General features: G+C 42.6%; 1 protein-coding gene and 1 long non-coding RNA gene across 2 annotated transcripts in view; both read left to right on the top strand.

Moving 5' to 3' along the window:
- Nucleotides 1-19,209, top strand: part of LOC140361601 (uncharacterized) — a 229,715-nt gene that overhangs the window by 194,104 nt on the left and 16,402 nt on the right. The gene's annotated exons all lie outside the window — the stretch shown is intronic.
- On the top strand, nucleotides 9,419-10,480 carry LOC140362281 (uncharacterized). The gene has a single exon (XM_072448394.1). The coding sequence runs from the start codon at nucleotides 9,512-9,514 to the stop codon at nucleotides 10,478-10,480; it is 969 nt and encodes a 322-aa protein (XP_072304495.1). The 5' UTR covers nucleotides 9,419-9,511.

Genomic DNA, 19,209 nt, shown 5'->3' with positions numbered 1-19,209 from the left:
ACCAAGACGCTCTATCGCAGGGAAGATCACAAGTTAATGTATTGGAATGACGAGCTTTTAAGCGTATTTCAGGGGTGAACACCTGCATGTCTGAAGAGTCACAAGAGGTTTGCATGAATTGTGTAAAATCATAGGCTATAATTGACTCTAATTCACATCAAAAGTAAAGGCCAGTCCTGGGTTAAACGCCGGCTCTTTCTTTGGCATATTCCATTCCAAAGCATGGGAAACACTGGACGCAGTGAGTGGACCGTGCAGAGCTCCTGTTCACGGCTGTAGTGGGCGGCAGCAACAAAAGTTGAACATTTTTCAAAGTTGACAGGCAAAAGCGCAAGGTTTTCATTAGCACTTCTTTCGTTTTGTTGCCAAACTGAGGGAGAACAGTGATTTTTGCATCGACACAAGTCCCGACGTCCGTGTTTCGTGCCCATTACTGTGGCCGAGAGTTGAACTGGCGACCTTTCAGTTAATGGACAATGCCACCAGATTTCTTGTATGAAATATATAAGAAACATAGAATAATTTATGTTTAAATAAAAAAGCACCATTTCTATAATGTATTGACAATTTGTACTCATCATTTAAAGTGGCACCAATACATGCGTTCGCGGTGACGTCAAACAGCCGGGACTTCCCCCATGTCGGCCATTTTAAAAGGGGCACGCGATGTATAAAAACCAACACGACTGCATCCTTTTCTACGGCATAATGAGCTACGAATACTTTGATTCTTTAGACGATAACGGCAAACTAAAGTACAGGACAAAGTTATCATTTCTTGGTCAGTCAACAGAGCGATGTCCTGACAGAAAATGACCTTACAGAGCAATGACCTTACAGAGCAATGACCTTACAGAACAATGACCTTACAGAGCAATGACCTTACAGAACAATGACCTTACAGAACAATGACCTTACAGAGCAATGACCTTACAGAGCAATGACCTTACAGAACAATGACCTTACAGAACAATGACCTTACAGAACAATGACCTTACAGAGCAATGACCTTACAGAACAATGACCTTACAGAACAATGACCTTACAGAACAATGACCTTACAGAGCAATGACCTTACAGAACAATGACCTTACAGAACAATGACCTGACAGAGCAATGACCTTACAGAACAATGACCTTACAGAACAATGACCTTACAGAGCAATGACCTTACAGAGCAATGACCTTACAGAACAATGACCTTACAGAACAATGACCTTACAGAGCAATGACCTTACAGAGCAATGACCTTACAGAGCAATGACCTTACAGAACAATGACCTTACAGAACAATGACCTTACAGAACAATGACCTTACAGAACAATGACCTTACAGAACAATGACCTTACAGAACAATGACCTGACAGAGCAATTACCTTACAGAGCAATGACCTTACAGAACAATGATCTTACAGAACAATGACCTTACAGAACAATGACCTTACAGAGCAATGACCTTACAGAACAAAGACCTTACAGAACAATGACCTTACAGAGCAATGACCTTACAGAACAATGACCTTACAGAACAATGACCTTACAGAGCAATGACCTGACAGAGCAATGACCTTACAGAGCAATGACTTTACAGAACAATGATCTTACAGAACAATGACCTTACAGAACAATGATCTTACAGAGCAATGACCTTACAGGACAATGACCTTACAGAACAATGACCTTACAGAGCAATGACCTTACAGAGCAATGATCTTACAGAACAATGACCTTACAGAACAATGATCTTACAGAACAATGACCTTACAGAACAATTACCTTACAGAACAATGACCTTACAGAGCGCAGGTATTGGGCATTTTGGCCTCATATTTCCTGGATGTTATATGTAGTAGACGTGCTGTTGTGCCCCTTTCAAAATGGCGGACTCAGTTGCCACTGCACAAGTTCCCGGATGTGCGAGCGCATATACACCCTCACTTTCCCACTGTGTCAACATTTTCTGTATTTACTCCAGTTTACTGCAGGTGAACTTTGGTCCGGTGTTATGTTTGCAGGCTGAACGTGTCCGCCGCACACGTCAGGGTCATTCCGTATCAGTGAGAGTCGTGCAGTGGACGTAGGCTTCAGTCCGGTGTGTTGACGGCTCAAATGCAGCACGGTCCTGACGCCAGCCACACTTAGCCCAGCATCTATTTATACAGGAACGAGCGCATAGTGTTAATTACCGGCGCGCAGAGGGTTAGACTCAGGGCGCTTTGTCAGACGCCGTGACGATTTATGACCAAACGTGCCGAGTGTGTGTGGAGCTATTTGTCTACATTCCAAGAACACGCTACGTTAAGAGATGTGCTAATGTCTTAACATGTGCGCCTAACTGGTTTTTACCATCTTAGAAAGCTGGAAAAACTGAATGAGTTTGTTTTAAACTGTCAGATCTCTTGCTCATTTACGTATTGCGTTCCAAGTATCCTAATTATTCGCAACAGAGCAGAACAGATTTTACCGTCACAGTAACGCTAGCAAACATTAGCATGCTAACAGCCCAACTGATTAACAATATGAGGCTAAATAAGATAAGATAATCCTTTATTGTCCACACATGAAACCAATGAAACCTCAAAGTGTTGCATTTTTCTATTACAGGTGTATTAATTACTCCAAAATACCTTTACATATAATCTCACTGTGGACGACTCCACAGACATGACCTGTAACTGATTGATAACTTGAATCTCAAACTCTGAAACAACGCGTGAGGCAATAACATCTCTGGCAACGAGCAGGTGGCGGACCCTCCACCAGAAAAGTGACACCTTTAGTTGATTTCTCTTCACATCCAAGCGGACCTGTCCATTCTAAAGAAAGAACCGGATCGTGTGAAGGTGATTTGTACGAGCAGAATGTGACCCAAATAGATTTTTTAGTATATTTTTTTAATACATATACAATATTTATTTGTTTGTGACACCAGGACTGACAAACTGAACATCACACATGGACTCAACTAGAAAATGGATCAATTTGACAGAATCTGGACCTTCTTTGCCCTAAATTTATTTTTGTTTGGATGCCTTACTTATCTAAATTATTATTTTTAATTTGACCCAATTTATTTTTAATTCTAATAAAAAAATAATATTCAAAAATAAGCAGTAGATATATATATATATATATATATATATATATATATATATATATATATATATATATATATATATATATTTATTCATTTTTAGAAATAATGTTGAAAACCATATGACGTTATATTATTCATGTTGTAGAAGTAGAGAAGTGTGTTTGGTGCTTGGGGCGGTGGAGCTGCTGGTTCAGCCTCTGCAGACAGAGACGTGTCCTGTCATGTTAAGTATGCACAGCAGACGCTCAGCACAACAATGATCACACAGAATCTCTGAGCAACACTTAAGTCTCTGTCTTCACCAGACTTTAGCTCATGTAGAACAGCAGGTTATTGTAAAGCTGTGACCAGCATTTAACCTGCAAATATGGGACGAAGACTGAACACGTTCTGCTTTTACACTGTAAATATAACCATTATACATCGATTATCACAGTTGTTAAGGGTGCGATTATTGACGTACATAACCACCCGGCAGATCTAAACCATTGATTGTCCCAGTTTTATACAAAACATGTCCCGATTGTCCCAGTCTTTTAGCACTTTGACACTCGCCAACCATAAACAGGGGAATATTTGGATGTTTTTTAAGCCAAAATAGAGAAAATTTGGCTTTAAAAAACCCAGAACATAAAAAATGCTCTGAGTTCCATTGATTAAAAGATTATATCCTGACTCAGAAGTGAGTTGTGAAAGAGGGTGAAAGTATTACCCCCCGTCCCAACCCAAGTGTGGCCCAGTTTTTATTTGTGAAAATCTGGTCATATAATACGAACAAACGCTGACTTCATGTTGTGATTCTAACTTTGTTGAGGCGAGCTAAGCTGTAAACACGGGCCAATCAGAGCGAGTGTTGCTCGAGCGGAGCGGCACGAAACAGTGAGACAAACGTAAAGATTTTTTTTTTTAAATCTTTGAACCGGAAAAATGTTGCTACAAAATCCGACCTTTGTGAAATCTTTGGGGCCTTTAGGGTCAGCCGAACACGAGACGGTTGTTTCCACTGCAGTCTAAGATAAAAATACTGTTCTGTTTTTGTTTTGTTTCAGTACACTAGAGGGTGCTGTTGTTGTGTAAGTTAATGTCTTGGGCGCGTACTGTGTTCTGTCCCTTTAAGAAAGCGAGCGGTAGTTAGGTCATGTGACACTATCAGGAAGTTTCGTCAGGAAGTGAGGCAATGAAGCACATTGTTGTTCATCTAAGTTATCCACCAACATCTGAATGCATCTTATGCCTTTGTTAGCATCGTGGGTACGTATGGATGTGTTAGTTAAAGATCTTTATGTGTATATGATTATTTTATTTCATGTGTTTGAAATGAATGTGTCTGATTGATATTTGTATATGTTCCAGTTTCACCATATCTTGAACCATTAAACCTGTGGACAAAGAGCTACTGTCTTCAGAGTCTTGATGTCAAGAAGGAGTTTAGCTGGCTGTCTAGTTTTATATCGCACGTATGGCGAGGGCAGTACAGTGAAACCACGGCTCTCAAGCGGGCAGGATAACGCAGTCCAGACTGGAAAACGAAGACAACACTGTCCCACGCAGTAAGTGGAACATCATCAGAGTAAAGAGGAACATTATCATCACACAATGGATGAGAAATCAGCCTCATACAAAACACGATCATGTGCTTCAATAAGATCAAGTGTGTCAAATGGATCGGCTGCGGCAAAGGCCAGAGCAAAGGCAGAAGCAGCAAAAGCACGCTTTGCATATGCTGAAAAAGAAATGAAACTGAAGTTAGAAAAGGCTAAAGTGGAAGCATCCATGGAAATGCTCAACTGTGAAAAAGAGACTGCTGCAGCTATAGCAGAAGCTGAAGTGCTTGAAGCTGCATGTGATTTGGAAAGTGAAAAGCACAGTCTTGAGCTAAAGTTGGACTCAATGCCTTCTCTTGAAGCGGCAGAACGCACCGAAAAATATGTTGTTGAGCAAGCCAAAGCTGTGGAGGCAAGGACACAAATGTGGGATGATGAAACACCTGTAAAAGTGGAACAAGACCCCACCCACAGCAAATTGGATGTAACTTTAAAACCTGAGGCCAAACCTTTTATTCCACTACAAGCAAGCACTGATTTGCCATCACTCCATATTACCCCGCATACATCCCGCTCATACAATGATGAGTATTTCTCCAGGCCACGTGAAGTCAGGTTTCAAAACGACAATGCTACACATGTGCATGCTAATTCACCAAAGCTAAGCGGTGATAGCCAAAATGTGAATGACTTTGTTAGATTCCTGGCCCGTCGTGAGCTTGTGGCTACAGGCTTGCTCCAATTCAATGATAAGCCTGAGAGCTACAGAGCTTGGAAACGTTCATTCCTAACTGCAACTGATGGTTTGAACCTCTCGGCAAGTGAAGAGATGGATCTTTTGCTGAAGTGGCTTGGCAAGGAGTCTCCAGAACACGTTGAACGGATAAGAGCAATACATATCAATCGCCCTGAAGCAGGCTTGGAAATTACTTGGCAAAGACTTGAGAAGATCTATGGTTCAGTTGAAGTTATAGAAGAAGCTCTGTTCAAAAGACTTGACACCTTCCCAAAGATGACAAAGATTATTCAAAACTGACAAAACTGAGTGATATGTTGATGGAGCTGCAGTCTGCTAAGGATGAAGGGGACTTGCCCGGCCTTTCTTTCCTCGACACGTCAAGAGGAGTTAATCCGATTGTACAAAAACTCCCTTTTCGTCTGCAGGAAAAGTGGACAGTAGTTGGCGCTGCCTACAAGCAAAAAATCAAGTGTCTTATCCTCCGTTTTCCTGTTTTGTGGACTTTGTCAGACAAGAAGCCAGTATTATCAGTGATCCAAGTTTTAACTTCATCTCTCACGCTGACACAGTCCCCAGATTGGAGAAAACAATCTGGACAAACAGACGGCGGGAAGTTGCCGTGCACAAAACAGAGGTGTCTCTAGGGGGAGCCACAAACACTGGCCAACCTCCAACAAAAGCTGATGACTGTGACAAAATATGCCCTATTCACAGAAAACCACACCCATTGCGCAAGTGTCGTGCATTCAGAGAAAAGTCTATTGAAGATCGCAGACAGTTTCTAAAGGAAAATTATGTGTGCTTTAAATGTTGTTCTTCATCATTTCACATAGCAAAAAGTTGTAAGGCCAAAGTTCAATGCAGTGAATGCAACAGTGAAAGACACACTACTGCAATGCATCCTGGACCTGCACCTAGCATTGGAAAGACTGAGCCCCCTCCTGAGCATGGCGGGGAGGAGAAGGAAACCGAAGCTCATCTGCAAGACACAAATGAATCTCAGCCACATGTCACCAACAACTGCACAGATGTGTGTGGTAGAGGCCAATCAGACCGCTCTTGCTCCGAAATATGTCTTGTTAAAGTGAATCCAACTGGCCAAAAGCACAAAGCGGTAAAAATGTATGTCATCCTAGATGAACAGAGCAACCGGTCATTGGTTCGTTCACAATTCTTTGATCTCTTCGGTGACCAAAGCTCAAGTGCTCCTTATACATTGAAAACATGTGCTGGAATTAAGGAATCAAAAGGAAGGAGTGCTAATGGATACGAGGTGGAATCTCTTGACGGAACTTTCAACATTTCATTACCAAGTCTTATTGAGTGTAATGAGATTCCTAACAACAGAGACGAGATTCCAACTCCAGACGCAGCTCTCAACCATCCACACTTAAAGTCACTGGCTCCTCAAATACCAGACATCGACCCTGAAGCTGAGATCATGCTCTTACTAGGGCGAGACGTAATCAGAGTGCATAAAGTCCGCAAACGAGTAAATGGTCCAAATAACGCACCATATGCACAGAAGTTAGACCTTGGATGGGTCATCGTTGGCAATGTGTGCCTTGGAGACGTTCACAAACCACTCACAGTCAACACCTTTTACACAAACACTACAGTGCAAGGTCGACCCACTCTCTTTCAACCCTGTCCTAACGTGTTTCAAGTAAAAGAAAGATACAGTGATGCCCAGATTATAAGTGGATCTCCTCAGTCTCAGATTGAAAACGCCTGTGAGCCAGACCATCTCGCATGCACAGTATTCAATCGTACTAAAGATGATAATCAAGTGGCTCAATCGATTCAGGATACACAATTCATGAAAGTAATGGAACAAGAGTTAAAAAAGGACTCCAACAACAGTTGGGTTGCACCTCTGCCATTTAAATATCCACGCCGACGCCTCCCCAATAACCGCCCTCAAGCGTTAAAGCGCCTGATGTCTCTCAAACGCAACTTTGAAAGAAACCCAGATATGAAAGACCATTTTCTCAAGTTCATGGATCAGATGTTTAAAAATGGTCATGCAGAGTTAGCCCCACCTCTGGCTGAGCAAGAAGAAGCATGGTATTTACCAACATTTGGTGTGTACCACCCAAAAAAACCTAAAAAGATCAGGGTGGTGTTTGATTCTAGCGCCCAATATGAAGGTGTTGCACTCAATGACGTTCTGTTGTCTGGACCGGACATGAACAACACCTTGCTCGGTGTGCTCATACGTTTTCGCAAAGAAGCAGTCGCCTTCACTGCAGATATAGAACAAATGTTCTACTGTTTCTTTGTCAGAGAAGAAGATAGGAACTTTCTAGGGTTCTTGTGGTTTAAAGACAACAACCCCTCAGAAGATGTTGTGGAATGTCGGATGCGTGTCCACGTATTTGGTAACAGCCCATCACCAGCTGTAGCTATTTATGGCTTACACCAGTCTGTTCTGAGCATTGAGATCCAGGCCCACCCCGATGTCAAAGACTTTGTGATGCATGATTTCTATGTCGATGACGGACTGAAGTCCATGCCAACAGTTGAGGCTGCAGTTGACCTCCTAAAAAGGACGCAAGGCACTCTATCCAAGTCAAACTTGAGGTTGCACAAGATTGCATCGAACAACAAACAAGTTCTGGATGCCTTTCCATCGAAAGACCACGTAAGTGATCTCAAAGATCTTGATCTAGAGGCGGACATAGTTCCAATGCAGCGTAGTCTTGGACTTAACTGGAACCTCCAAACAGACTCATTCTCCTTCAGCGTTTTGGACGAAGTAAAACCTTACACTCGACGAGGTGTCTTGTCCACCATCAACAGCCTTTACGACCCTCTTGGGTTTGTATCTCCAGTCTCCATCCAAGGCAAACACATCCTAAGAGAACTTACCATCAATAGCGGGGACTGGGACGCTCCTTTGCCTGAAGAGATGAAGGACGCCTGGGCATCGTGGAGAGCGTCTTTAACAGAGTTGTCCAATCTGTCAATCTCCAGACCTTACACTGAAATTTTACCATCCGCAGCAGCCAGACGAGAACTTTGTGTCTTCTGTGACGCTTCCACGAAAGCCATTGCTGCTGTTTCATACCTAAAAGTCACAGATATTGCTGGTAACAACCATGTGGGATTTGTAATGGGTAAAGCCAAGTTATCCCCTCGTCCAGAGCATACTGTGCCACGACTGGAGCTGTGTGCAGCAGTTCTTGCTGTTGAGTTGGCAGACTTAGTTTCAGCTGAACTGAACCTTACATTTGACGCAGTGAGCTTCTACTCAGACAGCAAAGTAGTCCTGGGTTACATTTGTAACAAATCCAGACGTTTTTACGTATATGTCAGCAACCGTGTTCAGCGTATTCGCAAGTCGTCCCATCCGAACCAATGGTTTTATGTGCCCACAGATCAGAATCCTGCAGACCATGGTACACGATCTGTCTCTGCAAGCCATCTGGAACACACAAACTGGCTCACGGGACCAAGGTTTTTGTTGTCTTCCGAAACTCAACACAGAAACGACTCCTACACTCTGGTTGAGCCCAATTCAGACCCTGACATCAGACCTCAAGTGTCTACATTAAGCACTACAACGTCTATCAATCTGTTTGGTTCCCAAAGATTTGCCAAGTTTTCGACTTGGAAGACTGTGATTCGTGCAATCAGTCGCCTTATTCACATCTGCAACTGCTTTAGTTCAACCGTGCCAAGGACAAGCATCTGTCGAGGCTGGCATTACTGTAAAGCAATGATCACTGTTGAAGAAAAAGCAGCAGCTTCAACAGTCATCATACAAACAGTGCAGAAAGAAGTCTATGCTCAGGAAATAGAATGCATTCACAAAAACAAGGAAATTCCTGCAAACAGTCCTCTCAAACGTTTGGATCCTTTCATTGACCCTCAAGGCATGCTAAGAGTGGGAGGTCGTCTACACCATTCTCTCTTAGAGCAGAATGAAAAGCATCCACTTATTATTCCTGGAAAACATCACATAGCCGTTCTACCACAAACAGGTCCACCATCAAGGCCGTCTTATCACCGAAGGAGCAATACGCGCTGCTGGATTTTGGATAGTAGGTGGAAAGTAAAAGGTGAGCAACATCATTCACCAATGCACAACCTGCAGGCATCTCAGAGCTCCTGTCGGTGTCCAGAAAATGGCCAATCTTCCTGCAGATCGTCTTTCTATGGACCCACCTTTTACCAATGTTGGACTTGATGTCTTCGGCCCCTGGAGCGTGTCCTCACGGCGAACTAGAGGAGGCTTTTCACAGAGCAAAAGATGGGCTGTAATCTTTACGTGCATGAGCGTACGAGCGGTTCATATTGAAGTTGTTGAGTCTCTGGATACGTCATCCTTTATCAATGCACTACGTCGGTTTATCGCTGTTCGTGGCCCTGTCAAACACATTCGTTCAGACCGCGGCACTAATTTTGTTGGTGCAAGTAAGGAGTTGAAGATTCCCTCAAACATTGATGGCACAACGCTAAAGACTTTCCTGACAAACCAAGAATGCTGTTGGACCTTCAACCCTTCACACGCCTCTCATTTTGGAGGATCATGGGAGCGTATGATTGGTATTGCAAGAAGGATTCTCGACTCAATGTTTCTTCAGCTGAAAGACAAACTCACGCATGAAGTTCTAGTAACCTTTATGGCAGAAGTTGGAGCTATAATTAATGCCAGACCGCTTGTTCCTGTCACAACGGACCCGATGGATTCGTTCATACTCACCCCAGCTGCTCTTCTCACACAAAAAGTGAACTGTGTACCTGCTCCCCAAGGTAACTTTGATGCTTCAGACTTATTCAAATGTCAATGGAGGCAAGTCCAGCATCTTTCCAATATTTTTTGGGATAGATGGCGCAAACAGTTTCTTCCAACACTACAGGCAAGAAGAAAGTGGCAGTCCACTCGTCCAAACATCAAAGTTGGATCTATTGTTCGCATGAAGGACTGTCAAGTAAAGAGAAATCAATGGCCTCTCGGACTAATCACTCAAACCTTTCTCAGTAACGATGATAAAGTGCGTCAAGTTGAGGTGAAGATTGCCAAACCAGGAGGGACTACACTCTTCCTCAGACCAATAACAGAGGTTGTTCTCCTGTTCCCGCCGAACTGTTAATGCTTATTGGTTTATGGTGGCATTTAATCATGCCAGGCGGGGAGTGTTCTGTTTTTGTTTTGTTTCAGTACACTAGAGGGTGCTGTTGTTGTGTAAGTTAATGTCTTGGGCGCTTACTGTGTTCTGTCCCTTTAAGAAAGCGAGCGGTAGTTAGGTCATGTGACACTATCAGGAAGTTTCGTCAGGAAGTGAGGCAATGAAGCACATTGTTGTTCATCTAAGTTATCCACCAACATCTGCATGCATCTTATGCCTTTGTTAGCATCGTGGGTACGTATGGATGTGTTAGTTAAAGATCTTTATGTGTATATGATTATTTTATTTCATGTGTTTGAAATGAATGTGTCTGATTGATATTTGTATATGTTCCAGTTTCACCATATCTTGAACCATTAAACCTGTGGACAAAGAGCTACTGTCTTCAGAGTCTTGATGTCAAGAAGGAGTTTAGCTGGCTGTCTAGTTATATATCGCACGTATGGCGAGGGCAGTACAAATACCATATCGAGATAATAAATCCCAGGCATTCACCTTGATCTTGTGTCAAGATAAAACATTATATTTCCTGTACTTAATGCAGCTACATTATCCACCCTAATGCATTACATATACATTATCACATTATCTCTCAGAGGTGCAGAGAAGTGGAATAAATGCAGAAAAAGGTGACAATAACTGGAAATACTTTCTTCTTTATTCTAGCTTTAGTCCCGTCTCTCAGTGACACAAACTTGGAATCACTGAATGTTTTTTGTGAATTGCTGTGATCACCTCTTGATTAAGTCAGATTTATGAGTCTACGTATTAAGAACACATTGTTATGTTTGTGACGTCTTTTGTCCCGGGCCCTGAGCACGGAGACGCAGTCATGAACAAAACCGTTCTAAACCGCTTTAAAGCGTTTTAAAGTGTTTTAAAGTGTTTTAAAGCTAAACGTCTGCGGCTCCAGGGTCAGTCAAAACGTGGCTTATTCCTCAGTGTTTGTCAATCGAGTGGAAAGTGTGGTTTAAATGCTCAAGGACACATCCACATTTGCATTTGGGTGGAACCACTTATCCTTAACAGCTTTCCCTTTATTTATTTGTTCGCCCTTATTTTCATCAGAATCAATCAGAACACGTGATGGTACTTGATTGATCCTCAAGGAAAATTACACATTTCTGCCAATTTACACTCAAGTATTTTCTTTTACAAAGTCAAGCCTGAACTTTTTCAACTATGTTCTTTTCATTTTCTGTCACGTCGCAATCCACACGATCTTTGTCCTTGGGGATTTGAAAGTACAGAGCGTCCCGTGTCCTCCCCCTGCTCTAACCTCATCTCACTGCGCTGCTAGTGGAGGATTCGGTTCAGTTCAGCGCCTGCGGAGATCGGGCACATCTAGGTCATGTTTGTGCACAAGTACCACTGGTGTTGTTCTTAAAGGGGCGGCGGCAGGCGGCGGGCGGAGGGCGGCGGGCGGCGGGCGGCGGGCGGAGGGCGTCAGGAAGCAGAGAACGTTCTGGGCCAAGAATAGACTTGGAAGAGGAAGCGAGCGTTCCACCTGCTGAGTCCACTGTCCCACGCCCACACCAGTGACACGCCCACACCAGTGACACGCCCACACCAGTGACACGCCCACACCAATGACACGCCCACACCAGTGAGTGACCCAAAGATACAAGTCTTAGATGTAGTCATGTGACCACTACGCCACCCGACTTTTCACATGCTCAGACATCATGGAGTCAATCAGGTGGAAGTAGGAGTCAGGTTTGTGGAGATGCAAGCCTGTTCAGTCAGGTTTGTGGAGATGCAAGCCTGTTCAGTCAGGTTTGTGGAGATGCAAGCCTGTTCAGTCAGGTTTGTGGAGATGCAAGCCTGTTCAGTCAGGTTTGTGGAGATGCAAGCCTGTTCAGTCCGGTTTGTGGAGATGCAAGCCTGTTCAGTCAGGACACAGGTTTTGAATGCATTAAAAGCATCAGAAAAAGGACCTGTTTAGGGGTTTGAGATTCTGTTCTCATTCAGTCTCATCAAAATCATTTTCAAGCTAAATTAGTTTAAACTTTGACACTTTCACATGTTTGAATAAATGTGTCCCAGTATGAAGTATGTCTTTGCTTGAGCCATTTGAAATAAAATGTTATTTTCAGTCAAATAAATCAACATTGTTATATCTTATAAGTACATTAGCTTTGCCTGTGCTACGTTAAAATGTTTTCTTTCAAATGGTGTATAACACATGTATTTTGGACAAAGTATGCTCTTTAAATGTGCATTTTAGGCGAGGAGGGTGAAAATAGGTGACTTTAGCCTCAGCCTTAAAATGCTTTTATTTTGGTCTATTTTTTGGCTAAAAAGTTGTGGTGCAGTTTTAAATATTCCATCCATCCATCCATTTTCTACCGCTTTTTCCCTTTCGGGGTTGCGGGTGACTGGAGCCTATCCCAGTGACTTCGGGCCTTAGGCGGGGTACACCCTGGACAGTGGCCAACTTGTCGCAGGGTTAACAAATATTTATTTTTATAGCTTTAAATATTATTAGATTTTTTTAAAAAATAGATTAAAACTCAATCACACAGTTCTATCTTATCTAAGTTTTGTATCACTCCTTAACTCTGAATCTACTCTAACCAAATGAGACAACTGTGGCTCAGGTAGTCGAGACGTTCACCCCCCAACGGAAGGCTTGTCCTCTCCACTCTGCATTTATTTGCCTCATGAACCGTCCCGTTAATCAGACTTCACATTTAGACTGTACTGTACTCCACTCTCCACGTGAGCAGGAGCTGTTTGAAGATCCAGCCTGTGGGAAGAGCGAATATCTGAGGACTCTGAGAGACGCTGGAACAGACCAGAGCAGAGCAGAATCCTAATGTCACAGGCTTTACCTCTGCACTGCACCAGCCCCTGCACTACTTTATACATCACACTTAATAATGAGACCAATCCATGTATATAGCAATTATTCTTTCAATTATTCAAATAGTTGTTCACGTAAATATCATGTTTTTACTCAGTTTGACCCGGTGAAGATAAAGAACCAATTCAAACTTCTCTTCCTCAGATTAACAGAGCTTCAGAGCTTTAGAGCTTCAGTCTTTGATTCTGCAGAAAATGTGTATAATCTGTCTAAAAATTACAATGAGATATAATTCTGGCAAAATGATCAGAACTTCTGTTGTTTCTGGCATTAAGAAGGAATTCAGATCATTTAAATGGAGGAATAGAGAAAAGTCTCGTCTCTAAAAAGATTATAAAAAGTTAGGAAGCTTCAAAATGGCTTTGTAGACTGTGTAGAACAGGGGGGGCCAAAGTCGGGGCCTCGAGCCAAACTTGGGCCTCTAGGGGTCTAATTTCAAAGGGGCTTTCATCAGGATTATCTATTTGTTTGTATTTGGTTATGAAAAAGACGGTCAGAAGTTGCAAAGGAGACAAAATAAAGTCTATTCCTCTGAAAACGTGTTCATAAAAGTGAAATTAATCATAATCTTTTTTCAAATAAACTTTAATGCTCAAATACGTATTCATTTTGGCCCAAGGAGGAAAAAACATTGGGCTTAAGGATCCAGTCAGAAGGACACAATGAACAACTGTGGCAACATTGGCCACGTCCAAAGTAATGCATTAAAAGTGTTGTTATTTTGATTGTATTGGATTGTGTTTGTTATGGATATGTTTGCATCTGTCCCAGTTTATAATATAATTCTCAAGTATGCTGAGATGTCTAATCATCAAAGTAAGAGTAAGATGTTCTGTTATGACCAACCACACCTTTTTGTGCCGTCTAAACATTGTAAAACATGAACCACTTATGTCTGCAAAATATAAACATGTGATTCTTTTAGGCCCAATACTTCAGCAGTTCTGGATGTGTTTGAAAAGTGCACGCAGTGACCGAGATCTTCAGCTTGTTTGATTGCGACATCCGTATCTTCAAAAACGAAGCGTACCAAAGTTCGCTTCAATCAAATCAATTCAATCAATATTATATGTCCTGTTCCTGTTCCTGTTCTTCAAGGTAAAGCTCCTCACATCGACTGGCTTTTTAAAGCAGAATCCAGACAGAGACGCTGAGGAGAATCCATAAGTGTCTCTAAAGATTGAAATTCTGACAGTTCAAAGCCTGACTTAAGTCTACACTCTCAGAAGAACAAATACTTCTAGAACCATCCCCCTCTCAGCTGGAGCACACGTCTTTCTGGTGCTTCATTTGAAGTTTAAATATTAACAGACAATATTCTATCATCAAAGAATGTGCTCAAAGTGAAGGTACACTTTATATTTGCCTTAAATTCAGTCTCTACGTTTATTATTTCTACGATACCATTATTTCTTTTATGCCAACAGTAAAATAATAAAATAAAGTGCTTCTTAGAGGGGTTCACATCACACTGCAACACATTCAATTTATGTATTTGGTAAATAGAGAACGACTTTGCCAATAAGCAGTACAATAGTCAGCACTAATACACACGAGTATCACATTGTTAAGTAATACTAATTAAAGGTGCGTTATATAACTCACTGGTGGGAGTCTGACCTGCTTGTCTCCATAAATTATGTAATTATTTTGACTGGAATGTTCCACAGACATGATGACAGACATTAAAAGGAGCTTTACCCTATTGTAATAAAGTAGGATCTGTTTTGTCCCAGTACTACATGATGTATCAGCAGCTCTTATGCTATCGCACCAAACACGTGAAACAACACGTGCTAATGTTCATACTTTTAAAGTTGTGTTAATTGATTAGTTATTTAGTACTACACATGTTTGTTGATCTGCCTTAGAGTTAATGATCAGTTCATTATTCGTAAATAATGTTTGTTAACTCCATGGACACAAACAAGTGCATGAAAAGTTACATAATGCCTCTTTAAAGGACAAATATGATGGTTATGATTATTTGTATAGTTATTAACCTTTAAACATGCTCTTGAGTAACTTTAGTTTGGTATCTGATGTTCTCGAACTTTTTTGAATTTCATTTTTTATTCACAAACACAATTACATTTGGATCTTGGCTGTTTTTCTGGAGATGATTTATGGAAAACAGCAGCAGCCGCGTCACAGATCGAGAAAACGCCAGTTATAGAAGAGATTCAGAACTAAATGCTATTCCAGGCATGTTTATGATCTATGTCTATATTAGAACATGGTTAAAAGCTTTAAGCAATAATATTAACCTAGAGAGATAAAGATGCACATTTAACATGGAATTCATGTTTTGAGTAAATACAAGCGACAATAAGGACTCTAAAAGCACCGGTCGTGCTGGACAGAGACTCCAACTGAATCTTTTTCCACATTTGGTGCTGACAGTTTGTGGCCACTTCCTTTGTGTTTTCCTCTGCACTTTTTATCACTCCAAACACATTGTGGAGTCAAAGTGGAGCAGGCAGAGGCTGAACTGCAGGCAGCTGTTCTGGAGCAGAGAGCACAGTGGGAGAGGATAGACCCCGCTGCTGTTCAGAGGCAGGGGCCCTGCAGCTGCTCAGACTAAACAGGTCACACACTAAGTGTGTGTGTGGAAGAGAATACAGAAAAACAAACACAGATTTAAAAGCCTGTGAAACAATCTTTATCCCAAAAACATGAAGAGCTCCATAACGTCCACAGACTTTATGTCCTGCAATGTGGCCGTTTGTAAAGACCTTAAGGTAGTTTGTGTATTTCTCTCAAAGCTTGTTTTAGTTAAGTTTGGTCCTCAGACAGTTGCTATGGGATGCAGAGTGGCATAGTGATTAGTCCATCTACCACACAGCGGCACGGTCCAGGGTCGGAGTCTTCTGTGTTGAGTCTGAAAGCAACAGTAATTATGCTGGGATCACTTATTTTAAAAGATTTGAATCTCTGGACATTCTTGTAAAAAGGTAATTTATTAAAGCAACTAAACTTGCTGTAGTTTGAAACTCACCTCCAAATAAATAACTGCCCTGGGGCAAAATGATGGAGCTGTGGCTGCCAGACTCACTGACACATGAGTTGAGAACATGTGACACTGGTTCTCTTTGGAGCACACGGGTTTGTCCAAAATTGTCTTAAAAACACATATTATGCTAAATTGATTGTTTTTTAGCTTTAACTGTGTTCTAACATGGTTATTTGAGTGCAAAAGGACCCTGAGAGGTCTCGCTCCCAGGGTTCTTCTGGCTTGCTTTTGGCTCCTGTGGCCCTTCAGGACAAGACGTCTGGACAAAGCAGAAACATGTGAAAACATGACAGCAAAATGCAGATACAAACAGATCATTTCCAGTCATACCAACTTTATATTGAGCTGACCAACAACGTACACAGCTAGCACGTTAGCATGAACTGGCACTCACTTCAAGAATATTATACTTCCAGCACATAATGCATCTAAAATCAACCAAACTCAATGTGGTACATAAAGAGTTAAAACGCGATGTAGAGTCAGAAAAGTGAAATAAACTGAGGATAAACCGGCGGTAGTTTCCTGTTTCCTCCAGCTTTAGCCACGTCTCACTTCACCATAAACGTGGAATTACTAAACATCTTTTTGTGAATTGCTGAGATGGGCCTCATAATTAAAAAGTATAATTCCGGTTGTATTAAGATTGTATTTATTTGAGAGCAGGCCTCTGACCCGTGGTGGAATCGCACACGGTCAGTCAAAGAACGGTTCATTGGCGGATTTGTCAGGGGATCAGGGCCAGTCTAAACGTGGCTGTACAGTTATACTCTCCTTCTGGAAGATTACGTTTCATGCTAACAGAACCCCATTGTTGATTTCTGAACACTTGACTATGAGTCCACAGGATTGCACTGGTTGATATGTTACACAATACTACACACGGTCGCTTTTCCACCGGTGGAACAGGCCTGTCTTTGTCTTAAAGGCCTCTATTTTCAGACTGGGTCACAAAGGTGGGTCACAGGGAGATCGGTGTGAGCTGCAACTATTTCACAGTTAGTGCTTTAGCCTGGTTCATGTAGAAACACATGATTGAATAGAATGTTGCACAATCGTGTTACAACTTTACAGATGCAATGTTGCAACACTGCAGTCCCAGTAAATCACAAGGCTGATGGGAAAAAGCAGGAAGACCAAATATGGGACAGAGGTAACATAAAGAATAGTATTTTGGTTACAAATACATGACTCAAGTAAAAATAAGGTGTTTGTTTCCATGGAAATGTTGTTCCTAAGGTTATATTATTTGATAGTGTGGAATAACTCTTAACCCAAAATAAAGACTATAATTGAATATCAGTGAAGACACTGTGGGGGACAGAGGTGTTTTATTGGGCCTAGGTTTTAATATAAATGATCCAGTTTAACATCATCACACTAGAATACGAAAATCTCCAAAAACGACAGGAAAAAGACAAGGTGACGTACATGACTAACTTAATACCCAATTATATATTGAAAAGACAATCTAAAACCACTGTCTCCCGCTCTGTCACTGTCTGTCAGAGCTGATCAAACGTCTTCTGATGATCCTGGTGACATGTGCTGCGTCTGATGAGCGCTAACGATGCTAACAGGGGTCTGTGTGAATGCATTAGCCACTTTGCCGAGTTATCACAGTGTGGACTGAATATAACCAGGCCAAGGACACACTCTGGGATGTAACACAGAGAAAAAAGCCTCGCTGTGCTTAAAGGTACGAGCGAGCGAGCGACAGCAACTCAACTGTGAACCGAGTGCACTGCAATGTGGAAATGTAGTGAGCAGTGATTTAACGGGGCGAGGCAGTGACAGGACAGGTGTTGTGGCACTATAATATCTCCTCAGAGAATAAAAATGGTTTTATCTAAAGTTTCACATGGTAAAAGAAGAACAACAATCTGCACGCATAGGCCTTCCCCAGCACGCATAGGCCTTCCCCAGCACGCATAGGCCTTCCCCAGCACGCATAGGCCTTCCCCAGCACGCATAGGCCTTCCCCAGCACGCATAGGCCTTCCCCAGCACGCATAGGCCTTCCCCAGCACGCATAGGCCTTCCCCAGCACGCATAGGCCTTCCCCAGCACGCATAGACCTTCCCCATAGTCCTTCCCCAGCACCCATAGGCCTTCCCCATAGGCCTTCCCCATAGGCCTTCCCCATAGGCCTTCCCCATAGGCCTTCCCCATAGGCCTTCCCCAGCACGCATAGGCCTTCCCCAGCACCCATAGGCCTTCCCCAGCACCCATAGGCCTTCCCCAGCACCCATAGGCCTTCCCCAGCACCCATAGGCCTTCCCCAGCACCCATAGGCCTTCCCCAGCACCCATAGGCCTTCCCCATAGGCCTTCCCCATAGGCCTTCCCCATAGGCCTTCCCCATAGGCCTTCCCCATAGGCCTTCCCCATAGGCCTTCCCCAGCACCCATAGGCCTTCCCCATAGGCCTTCCCCATAGGCCTTCCCCATAGGCCTTCCCCATAGGCCTTCCCCATAGGCCTTCCCCATAGGCCTTCCCCATAGGCCTTCCCCATAGGCCTTCCCCATAGGCCTTCCCCATAGGCCTTCCCCATAGGCCTTCCCCATAGGCCTTCTGTAATAACATCCCTTTACACTTTGTGCCAATGCGCCTCGACATCCTGAGTGCATTGGTCTCTAAATAACCAAAGACAAACAGTAGTGTCTTTAGGGACACTAGTGTGTCTTTAGGGACACTAGTGTGTCTTTAGAGACACTAGTTTGTGATGTCCCATGAACACAACCTATTTTATCCAATTCAGGTTGATGACCGTTGCCATAGCAAAACGATATCCACTCAAAACAGGATCTGTGCTG

This window comes from Eucyclogobius newberryi, unplaced genomic scaffold, assembly GCF_026437365.1.
Source record: "Eucyclogobius newberryi isolate DKJ021-1_F unplaced genomic scaffold, fEucNew1.0.hap1 SCAF_16, whole genome shotgun sequence".
Taxonomy (NCBI): domain Eukaryota; kingdom Metazoa; phylum Chordata; class Actinopteri; order Gobiiformes; family Gobiidae; genus Eucyclogobius; species Eucyclogobius newberryi.
The sequence above is the reverse complement of the archived record's forward strand: the minus strand, read 5'-3'. Positions and strand labels throughout refer to the sequence as shown.